Source organism: Ylistrum balloti, unplaced genomic scaffold (genome assembly GCF_031769215.1).
Source record: "Ylistrum balloti isolate Yb309-2 unplaced genomic scaffold, AGI_CSIRO_Ybal_v1 Utg371032, whole genome shotgun sequence".
NCBI lineage: Eukaryota > Metazoa > Mollusca > Bivalvia > Pectinida > Pectinidae > Ylistrum > Ylistrum balloti.
Genome location: NW_026782573.1, coordinates 473,865 through 485,901, shown reverse-complemented (window position 1 = coordinate 485,901; position 12,037 = coordinate 473,865). Strand labels below are relative to the sequence as shown.

Below are 12,037 nucleotides of genomic sequence, written 5' to 3'. Positions count from 1 at the left end.
TAGGATGGCAAAGTAAGTAAACGCAACTATTGGAAAATCTATACCGTAATTCATGAATGAAAGATATTTTGGCACAAAATGTATTCTGTCAGTGTAAAAATACCAATGGTTTAATAGAATATTTGTTAAGAAGAAAGAGAGCTTGACGATTTTAATAAACTTATTTGAAATAGTTTTTGAAGAACTCAATTTCTTTCCTTTTAATTAACATTCCAGCTTTATTATAATAAAATGTCTCTATATATTTCAGTTTACCTTCCTCCTTCGACATCCGATACAGACTGGCGGATTCAAAACTAAGACGGAGTGAACTAGTTCGGAAATAAAACGCACTGCATCGCAGGTTTAGCTTGTCTCTGTGTTACATTTCTAACTTAGATAATTGCTCTGACAGACTACAAGGTAGTGGCCGACTGTCGTAAATCTAACCGTATGGCAACTTGAGAAATTCAACATAGCTTTATACTCTGTGTGTTGAATATAGAGTACAAATTTTACATTAAGAAATATACTGATAACATCAACGTTGTTTCCATAATTTAAATGAACATTTTTATATGAATTCTATATTAAACGTAACCCTTGGTTATGGTAATGGACATGAAGCATGCTTGAATGGCGCTCTAGTTAGTTCAGATAAATTACCTTGACCCACTTTCATGATCAAAATCACATTGGTCAATACATGTTTAAGTATTTGAATGACCATAACCAAAAGCTCCAGGTTCCTGATATATCATGGCTTGTAAATATACTGGGATGAAGGGTTACTAAGTCTGTTCAAATGAATGGCTTTGTTGAAGGTTAGCATTTTTACCTCTGTGACCTTGAATGAAGTAAAGGTCATTCGTTTGAACAAACATAATAGCTTTTTAATGCCAGCATGACTCTTTGGCCTTCCAGTTATTGAGAAGTTCCTTAAAGTGTATCAAGGTCATTCATTTATACAAACATTTGTAGCCCTTCATCCCAACATGATACATGTCTAATATCAGCATCCTGGGCCTTTTCGTTCAGAGGCGTTTTGAAAAGTTGTTTAAAGGTTTTCAACATATTTCCCCCTGTGACCTAGAAAGTGGGTCAAGGTAATTCATTTAGACAAACTTAATAGTCCTTTATCCCAGCATGCTACAGTCCCAATATAGGCACTCTGGCCCTTTTGATTATCGAGAAGATGTTGTTTAAGATTTCAACACATTTGACCCCTGCCAGCTTGAAAGTGGGTCAAGATCTCTCAGGTTAACAAACTTAGTCACTCTTTTTCCCGGCATGCTACAGGCCAAATATCAGCACTCTGGGACCTTTGGTTATTCAGAAGAAGTTGAAAATGTCCCATGTTTATGATGGATGACTTTATCTCAGGCAACTTAAAAACAAAGAGTCCTTGACTTATCATTTCTTCTACAATCATGTATATAGTTAATAAGTAGAATGTTTATGAGGAACATGAAATTTAACAAAAAATATTCTTATTACATATTGTTACAATACAATATGACTTACTGAGGAGCTGGGTGATCATGGCACATTACAAAAGCTGTAATATAATGTTCAAACAATGATCTATGTATGATATATCCATTGATATAGATGCTCTATTGAGTCGTAATCAGGATTAATATGATTAGTGATTATGATACAAGACCATCAAAATCACATATTGTTCCTATTGAATTCATTTTAAATAATACATGTACAAGACAAATTAGCAAAACAGAGAGTTGATTTTAATATAGATGTTTGAACAAACTGATTGAACTATAAAAGTATCTGTGCATTATTCTCCATCATCTGATATAGGGAATTTGCGTAATTTTGGAAACAGTAGATAACTTTTTAAAAATTAATTTAAAACCATTATATTGAATTTGACTAGGTTCATGGTATTGTGTTTTGACACTGCCCCCAACATGTGGATAAGTGGAACATGGTTATAACTAAACATTTTTAATATCTTTAAGAACAAAAAAAACCATGCATTGATGTAATATTTTTATTCAAAAACTTAACATTTCTATACAAGACACAACGTTGGAGACAAGTTTAAAGATGCATTCTATCATTCATCACAAAAAAGGACACTCATCATACAAGCTCTCTCCTCCCAACACCTATAACAGACATCCCAACATCCATCCTACTACCTATGATAACACAAACTACATATACCCCATCCTCGACCTAACTTCACCTATAACAGTCATTCCAACTATCATTCTCCTAACTTTAGGTGTTACCGACCACCTCTACGCCACTCTCAAGCCCTCTTCTCCTAGCCTCCTAACAGCCATCCCAACTACCACCTTAATATCAACATATAATACAAACTACCTATACCAGCTCTCAACCTTTCTTCTCCTAATGCTCTATAACGGCTATCCTAAAACCCAACCACCTATCTATAGATAATACTAAACACCTTTACCCTACTCTCAAGCCCTCTTCGCTCATCAACCACAAAAAGTCCTCCAACCTTCCATTCTAATTCCGTCATACAATATAAGCCCCTTCCGCCAAACACACTATAACAGCCATTTTAACTCCCACCCTAACTCTGATACCCCACCCTCAATTCTTCTTCTCCCAACAAACATCCTATAACAGCCGTTCCAACTCCCACCCCAACTCTGATACCCCACACTCAATTCTTCTTCTCCCAACAAACACCCTTTAACAGCCGTTCCAACTCCCACCCCAACTCTGATACCCCACACTCAATTCTTCTTCTCCCAACAAACTCTCTATAACAGTTATCACACATCTGATCCTTCTAGATAGATAATTTTTAATACTAATTACAACCCCAATCGCCATCCTCTCTTCTCTGAATTGCATCCTGTCTTCATTTTTCATTATAAATAACATTGACCTGTCTTCCACTCTTCTCGTAGGTCTGCAGTCCAAATATTCCAGACCATTCTGTTATCTCTTTAAAACAAACCCCATATTCAACATCCATATGAACTCAAATTATGACATTTAGGACAAACAGCATGTGCCACTGCATGATCTATCTCAAAAAAATATTATCATAATATAAAATTATTTTAAAAATATTAATCTTATTTCACCTAACAGTCTATGGTCTTGTCTCACTGTTAACATTATACGCCTTGCCTAACCCAAATAGCATGAACTTGTTTTATAAAATAGCACCACTAAAATGTGAAGCACATCACCATTTCATTGCAAATAATACTAATATGCAAGTAAGGTAGTACTTATGTATACAGTTTTATCTGGCAGTTGGTATGTGTATCCTTACAGTATCACACTGTTTTGGCGTTCAGAGTTAAACAATGAAGAATGAGAAATATTAATATTGTCAAACTTTCTATTATTTTTTGATCCAGCATCTTTTCCTCATAACTCCAAATTTTATATACTTGGTATTCAATTCAATCATATCATCAATTGAACACAAAAATATAAAAAAAATAATATTAATTTTTTTAATCTTCCGTTCTTTTCACTTAAATATTAAAGCATTAAGTACCAATTTAACTGTTATGATACACTCATGGTTAAAAAAAAAACAGATGAACATTTTCAATAACATTTTTAATGTGCATCTTATTTAAAAAGCACAAATTATGGATAAGAATCTTTGTCACTTAAAAGTATACATGCAAATTCAGTATCCAAGACAAAAATAAGATCTTTGTTTATGAAAGATCACTTCAATTACTGAACTTTCAACAATTCTAACATAGTCATATGTAAGTATAACCATATCATAACAAATTGTAAATACTTTTATTACAGCATTATGTCTGTAGGCTACCAAGAGGTTTGAAATCTATGATAGCAAAAAAGTTAGATTATCAAATGTAATTATTGATAGAATTTCTATTCACAGGTTATTTACATTCCAACAAGTCAAAAATATTTTGGAAGATTGCTTAAAGGGAGGTAACAACAAAAAAAGTTGAAGACTGAACACTGGATAGCCTTTGATATAGCACTTCATGCCCATTACTATATAATAGTAATATTATATTAAACACCAATAACTGGATCTTTTCTGTGTTTCAATCATTCCTAGGTAAACATTTGAGAGAGAAGTCTTGTCGTTAATGTTAATTCTGTACTGCAGAGCTGCTACTGAAGATCTAGGTCATCGGAACCTGACAATGACCCAACAGATGAATAACACAAACAATATAAACAGAAACATGTACCACCACAACCTAGGGCCACCTTTACTGGCAATGTCCTTTAAACGTCCCATGGTTGACTGTAATAATCCACTGCTTTTGTTGAAGTCATCATCCTAATCAACAAATGAAAACAAGATTAAACAAACAATGTTTTCAGGAAAAGGTTCTATTTATTTCTCAAATAAATCTTATGCTGTTGCCCACAATTTGAAAGACCAGAATATCTGAAGTAATGGCAATTATGTAGTGCATTTATAAATGATATGATTTCAAGTTTGCAGAAAATGTCTTCATGAACCAAAAATGTCTTCTATGTAAGCTGTTGAGTAATTGAGCAATTTATTTCAGGCCTATTTTGCCTCTTTCATATATAGGTCTTTATAGTCAGATGATCATTAAGGACAATGGGCCTTTTGTTTGTTCTACTGTTATTTCCAACCACCAGAATAGCTTCATTGCTTTCTTAAATAAATTTTGATACATTTGAAATCTGTTAAATAAGGGGAAAAAATTTGCATTCTTTCATTTTTATTTCTTACCATTTCTGTTAAAAACTTGTTCTGTTCTCGCACTTCAGTTCCTATGTCTATTGTCATCTGAAATACATTTAAAAATAAAATTGTAATGTCAAAGTAACTAAGGCTATAGTTGGTTGGCTTGTTACACAATTTCTAATTCCATGACTTTTCTTATCACTAGACACCATCTTACCACAAATAACAAGCTTCTGAAGATGTAAGGCAGATAATAACTGCTCTTACTGATATTCTGCATGATTAAGAAGACTACTTTATTAAGAAATAACTACGATTAGAAATAACAGATGTTAAAATCTTCAGATGGAGACTCTTGGTAAATAGGAGTTTGAACAAGTACCTGCAAGTTAATGGAGAAAATACTAAGTTTATTAATCCAGCGAAAAAGGTAATTTTCCCTTGATAAATCTTTGTCATTTTTAACTCAAGAATTAACCACTTTCACAATGAAATAAAAAGATTTTTGTTAACACATGATAAACTTTCTTGCAGATGCAAAATAGTTATATTCTAAACTTTGACTTAAATGTTGACTTAAACCACTTCCTTGGTTTGCTCAAATTTTGAGACCCTGCTATATCTCTCAGTACTAGGACTCAGCAAAATTTTGGAATTAGTCTTCTGAACTCATCTTACCAGCACCAGCAAAAATTACTGATAAAGGACTGATTAAATTTAATTAGCCTAAAACTCAAGTACAAAATTGAACACATTTTTCATCTTAAGATGAACCACAGCTAAAAATCAAGATACATACTAAGTTGATATATATTTGTTAATCCTTCAGGTAAGGATATTTATAGACCAACTTCTCACCAACTATTTCTATGGTGAAAACTAGTATTTTAGTGCATATCATAGTGATACAAATTCAATCAATTTTCTTGCTAAGTACAAATTTGGGATTTTGTTTTGTTTTGCCTTTTTTTTTTACACTTTTAGCAAAGTATGTACAGTACAGATTCCAATGAAAAACACAATGTTTCCTTATTCAATAATAAGTGCATTTTTTTCTGGTGTGCTAAAACCCTGTTCTAGCATATCTACAGCATATATTTACCTATGACATTTCTAAGCTGCTATTTTTGTGAATAGTCAAAACAATTTAATGTTAATGAAGTCTTCCAATTGGAAACATATGCAAAATATTGACTTGTCCTTAATCAACACATTTTGTTAAGGGAAGGTTGTCAAGTCTAGATGTGGGATACTTACAGACTTTAGAGCCTTCACTTTACTTGATAACTGATCCTCCATATGCTGGTTCTCTGCCTCCAACATCTGGGCAGTTGGTTTGTAGGGCTGCTCATTTCCTGTCAGACAGACAACACATGTAGCACTAATTTTGGTTATTTACTAGAAACAATATGACATCTGATAATCTGTGCCCCCAGTGACCAATATTCTCATGATAAATCATTGGAAGTTTAATCAAGTCAGTGGGTCAGACACAATATTTTTTGAGTTAAGAAATGATGATAAACGACAGGCCTACATGTGGTAAGGGAATGAATCTGGGATTTGAGTTCACATACTGTAATTGTATATGGAAAATACTCATATCTATTCATAAGGCAGATGCATTTATTCATATAATGATGTCTTTAGTTCAAAACTTTCCTCATCTTTCACCTTCATAAATGATCACATTCTTGATATCATAGCTGCTAAGGAACAATATCAGTCACACAGATTGAATATTGACAATGATGTCAAACCTCTCAAACACCATTTTGGGACTGGGGCCTGGGGCCCTTAGAATTGGGAAAAATAGCAGCATTTTCCTTAGAATTTGGAAAACTTGGGGTCTAAATTAGGAAAAAAGATACTATTTTGCATTGGGAATGGAGCTGAATATCGGCCCCAAATCTGGCAGATCTAGAGCCCTGGATGTATAGTCATCTATTTTGTTCTTGTTACTTCCCTAGGCACTTGCAATTGCATAATCAATAGTTTTGATACTGCTGATAATTTAGACACACGTCTTAATTAAGTCATGGTACTTTATCAGATATGACATCAGAAGCAAACATGAATCAAATACATATTTCAAGTAACAAAATGTATCCAAGCACATATCTGCTTGTGATCTCTGCAGAACCCAGGGGCATAAAACACGGGGAATGAAAGCAGGGTCCATGTAGAGGCATGATATTGTGTTTGCTATTGGGTTTGTTTATATATGGAGCTGTGAAGTCATCTAAGCCCTCTTCCTCAAAGTTGTTATCCAACCCTTGTCTACCTCAGCCCCACTCACTTCTAGACTATAGTTAGTGTTGATTTAGTGTAAAAGGGGACAGGTAGGTGTGGCATTTAAATTTCAATGCTTCTTTGGCTCAGTTGTTGAGTCATGAACTTTCACACAAAAGACCCAGATTTGATGCCTGTCAAGGCACAGGTTTGACACAAGTCACTGACTAGACCAGTCAAAAATGTAACTGTAAATGATTTATCATTAAAATTACGCGAGTTAAATAAACAATTACTCGTTTTGTGATGCCATTGATTTTAAAATGATGTTCTTTGTGTTGAAGGCTGAAAATGCCAAAGTGGTACACAATACAATGTATAAGCTGTAAATAAATTGAACAGACACTTTATTTTGAAAAATATGTAATGTTGATAGTAACTTTTGAAAAGTCGATCATGTTTAATTTTGAAAATTATTTCCACAACAATCTACGGTTTATTTTGAAAAAATAGTATGTAATTTGGGAGGAAAGATCAAATGTAGACACAGTCAAGGAATGTCAGCTCAGTGATTTTTGCTGGTATTACAATAAACGCTAGTCTACAGGCATTCGCTACTGGTTTAGACCAGAAGCAAGTGTCTGTGTCTAGGCCGGTGTAGACAGTTTCATATCCCTCTGATATCAACCGCGGCTGGCCGATCCCAGGGAAACGCCTTCCAGAATAATACGTTTGTGTAACAATGATGCCGATTCTTACCCATATGTGCTCGTCTCATCTCGGTTTTCTGTCTGATCTCTCGATATCAGCTGTAAATCCGACTTTATTATTGTCGGTTCTCTTTGAACACGTACTTTTTCCTTACAAGCTGTCACTATTTTGGACTCTGATGTGCTTTGCGTCATCGAAACACGTGTACAAGAGATCATGGTCACACGAATGTTTCCAGCATTTTACGCACAACTAAGGGTGCATAACTCGTCTCATCCTCGATACTCCAGAGGTTACGATCATATTCGAAAATGATCGCTACCCCTATCAAGTCGTTTCTAAATTTTAAAAAATTAGTAACTTAAAGTTTATTATTTCAAAATCATCCATAAAACGTTTGAATGCCAATTTTAAAACTGATATGAGATATCTTTGAGATATATTTTAATGAACTGTTGAGATATATCTGAAATCGCTCACTTTTAAAACATGAAATATTTATTTATAACATCATGTACTGCTCCCAAAAAGCTATAATTAAAGTTCAAGATTCATGAAAGTCAGTGAATTTCTACTGTTGAACTTATATTGTTTCTGTTTTTAATACGGCCGTTTCTGATACTTAGTTATAATATCTTCAAATGCTTAAAAAAATACAGCGTCTATGACTCCCATACGAAATGGCAAATGAGTGATGTTAGAGTAATGTTTTATCACGCGGTATGCGAAATTAATTGAGCGTTGTTAAATTGATGAAATGTGTGTGTAATAAGAGACATAGCCAGAAATTTGGGTCGAAGTGATGCTTTTTATACTCCCGCAAGGACATATTATAATGCGATATGACGTTGCCCATCCAATCGTGATAAAATCATACACATAGCCCGATATAAAGGTACTTCTTTTATACGTCCCTGGTATCTCCAAAGCTTTTCACTATTAAACCAGAACATGAACCGTTATTTTATCTTAAAATCTCGGTTTTATCACACCTTTTTTTTTTTTTTTTAAATTTTTGTTATATACACATGACCTGAATTTTAATTTCCTTACCTATTATCGCCTCAGTTTGCTTTCCCAATCCTTCCAACGATAATGGCTGCAATCTGATTAAGATAGCTTTCTTTCTGGGAGGTTGGGAGGTCAAAGGTCAAGGCTACTAAAGATTAAAATTAAATCAAATCCGCATAACACCTCAATTATTCTTGTTGTCTTAAACGTCCCCATGTGCTCCACCGAAGAAAATATTTGCTTGTAATTGGTTTTTTTTTTCAAAATTGCAGTTTTATTTTTCATCAAAAACAATATCAGTATTCTCTTATCTTTCCTTGACTAAAAAACATATCAATCATGATTAACATCCAGCACTCCTTGCAAAATCCTATCAATGTATTATGAGATAACTCATTAATTCGTAAATATATATATATAAATAATAACAGGTATGTCAACATTATTATATGTTTCACACTCCACAAATGGATTTCCCAAACACCCATAGAGAAATTATCATATTCCTTTCAAAAAGAAATATGATATCGAAGACGATAATCACACAATTAAATCCTGTATCTACAACGGAAACAAATTACCCATCATACGTATGAATAGTTACTGATAAAAGAAATAGTTCTAATATGTCTATTCCTGATATCCATGCTTTTAACTTTGCAAAGAAATTAGTATTGTAAATGGTCGATAATTAGAATGTACTGATTTCTTTGTGAAACACCCCCTTATCAATACCCCACGACGACTGAAAGCGGCGGGGGACAGACGGACTGACAGACGTCTGAACCAGTTTGCACGTTAAACCAAAGTTTGTCAGTGCTATGTCGGATTCACCCCTTGAGGGATTCTCGTCAAAATTCACACACTTATAATGCATCAATTTTCTCTGACAAGTTTGCGTTTCAGGGTTGATGAGTCAAGGTGTTTTTTTTTTACTATTTTTAGAAATCAATGTCAGCGCTCCAGAGGCTTCATTCCATGCGGGGATCTCGTCAAACTTTACCAACTTATAAAGAATCAACATGGCTTGTGCAAGTTCAAACATAAGGGTTGTATATGAAAATCTCTCAGGGAGTTGAGACGATAGAGTGCTTACAATACTTTTCACTAAAAATAGGAACAAAAACATTGAAAAAACATCCCTGAAACTCGAACTTGTCAGAGATGTAATAGTTGCTTGTTAGTGTTAGGTTTTGATATTAAAAAAACGCTGCAGTATGATAGAGACTGAAAATTATTTTCTAAAAGTATCAACTTGCTCAAGATACGGTCGTTTGAATGTGTTCCAAGACGGAGGTATTGTGTTGCTATTTCACGGCCCCGTCAAAAAACGCCACGACAGCCATTTTGCAAGAAGAGTCCGTCGACTAGAGTATGAGATCCTGAAGCCAGACTAAAGTTCATGCAAAACCTTGTGTATGATTTTTGGTCCCAAAAAGAAAATGAAGTCACACACCAGTTGATAAATTCATATTTCGTTCAAAGATCAAAATATTCTTTTCCGTTCGGCTGTAAAATACAGTAAGATGATGATAGACAATTTCCATTTCTTAAATGGAGAAGAAATTGTCTCCAGAGTAGAAAATCAATCGAAGAGTGAAATTCCTCGACAGAAATAGTAACTGTCTATTTCAAAATTCAAGAAAACTCTATGTTCAGCTCTCATACAGTGTCATTTCGACCATGCCTGTTCTTCTTGGTGTGGGGGCCGGTATTTCTAAACTATACAAAACAAAGTCGCAGATGAGCTAAGAGTGGTCCGCTTTTTTCTAAACCTTACTGATAGGACAAGAATTCTAGGTTCCAAAAACATTGTCATACTCAATAGTAGGAAGAATTCGTCAAATTTGCTAAAATTATTGTATGTCACTTATGTACAAATGACACCGATATGTACATGAATTCCTAACAAAAAATAATAACGACACTCGAATAGGGCACGTGATATGGAAATTCATATTTTACTACTGCGGATGAAGAGGGTACGGAAGAAATGTTTCTTTTTCCTTTTTAGGTTTCGAAAGATTGGAACGACTTTATCGGATTAGATAAACCAAGGTTACGAACACTTTATGCTCCAAGCAAAATTCGAATCGGATGACTTTCTGCGGATGTGTGATCTTTTCATTACTCTTGTCACAATAAATTCAAATTGATTTTTATCTAAATATAGAGTCTGACAACAAATCATACACATTTTGTGGTTCTATGGATAATATTGGGAAAAGGGCGATTTATATATGTATCTGCTTTCTTGTGTTACCTCTCTCGTTTTATGGCATCGCCTGCTTTTTTCATACTGTTGTTAGCTTCTTTTTAAATAATAAATAATAAAGGAGATTGCAAAATATATTGTTATGTGATCTTTTAAACATCCAAATGCATATAATGTGTATGGCATCACATGTGTAAAATATCTAAATAATAATGATATGATATCATGTAATATGCTTACTTTACCACAATAACAATTATTAATAATTATCCAAGTCAAAGTCGTGTTATTACTAAACATGATTCAAGAATAGTTTAGAGGCGAGGTCCTAACTGGTAAAATTGTTTTCAAATGGAAAAAATAAAAGCAAAAAATCTGGTTTGTAAGCTGTGATACAAATTTGATTTTTTTTTTATCAAATGCTATCCATGTGAAACACGTGTGATATCTGACGCAATGTTTACATTTTGTTAGGATCATCCGCCATTTTAAGGTCATGTGACCAAACGCAGAGCGAGTTGGCTGTTCTATTGATATAGTTTACATAGGTGTGCCTTTGCCCCGTCGTATATTTTCACAATAATTGACTCTTAAATGATATATGCACAACTCAGAAATGTTAATTAAGTTATCTTTAAATAATGCATGTAGTATCAGTCAGAGATAATTCTAACATATGCCAAATATTTTAATTATTATGACAATATCGAGGGGGTGTTGTATATTGTAACAGCTGTATACAACCACTCCCAAGTGCAGAGCACACGATTAGTTTTATCGTGTGTTATCTTGCTTGACACCGCTAAAATCATATATCTGGATCATTTCTGCCTACAGACAGGATAAATAACTTCTGGGTAAGTGTGTATTTTGTATTGTAGCTCGTAATATTCAATTTTGGTCCGTCAAGTGCATATGTTTTGGGAAGCAATCCGACATTTTCCGCCATGTTGGTGAAGTTTTACCTGGCCCGTCAAGTTTATTATTATAATTTAGCAGGTAGAGTGATGTTGATAAATGTATCTGTCTCGCGAGTAAAGACGCTTTATATTTGCCAGCTAAGTAATGAGATGATGTGTTTATTCTCGTTGTCGTTTTCGTTTGGTAATGCATAAAACACACACGTGTGTCCTTTAATTTAACAACTTACACAGGTGTGTCATGAACGGTTTATAGTATTAGGGTGTGGACCATGATTAAGTGGCAGTTACATA

General features: G+C 34.0%; 2 protein-coding genes across 5 annotated transcripts in view; one reads left to right on the top strand and one right to left on the bottom strand.

Moving 5' to 3' along the window:
• Positions 1–3,502: 3,502 nt before the first annotated feature.
• Positions 3,503–7,766, bottom strand: LOC132560215 (BET1 homolog). Its single transcript, XM_060224875.1, has 4 exons — positions 7,646–7,766; positions 5,912–6,009; positions 4,700–4,756; positions 3,503–4,273 (listed from the first exon to the last, which is right to left on the bottom strand). Exons 1-4 carry the CDS (start codon positions 7,662–7,664, stop codon positions 4,118–4,120), a joined length of 330 nt encoding a protein of 109 aa, XP_060080858.1. The 5' UTR covers positions 7,665–7,766; the 3' UTR covers positions 3,503–4,117.
• A 3,879-nt stretch (positions 7,767–11,645) lies between these two features.
• The window catches only part of LOC132560209 (epidermal growth factor receptor kinase substrate 8-like), a 64,356-nt gene continuing 63,964 nt past the window's right edge, over positions 11,646–12,037 (top strand). For all 4 annotated transcript variants that reach the window (XM_060224864.1, XM_060224865.1, XM_060224867.1 and 1 more), the window contains exon 1: positions 11,646–11,680. The gene's annotated coding sequence lies outside the window, so the exon portion shown is untranslated. The remainder of the gene's footprint in view (positions 11,681–12,037) is intronic.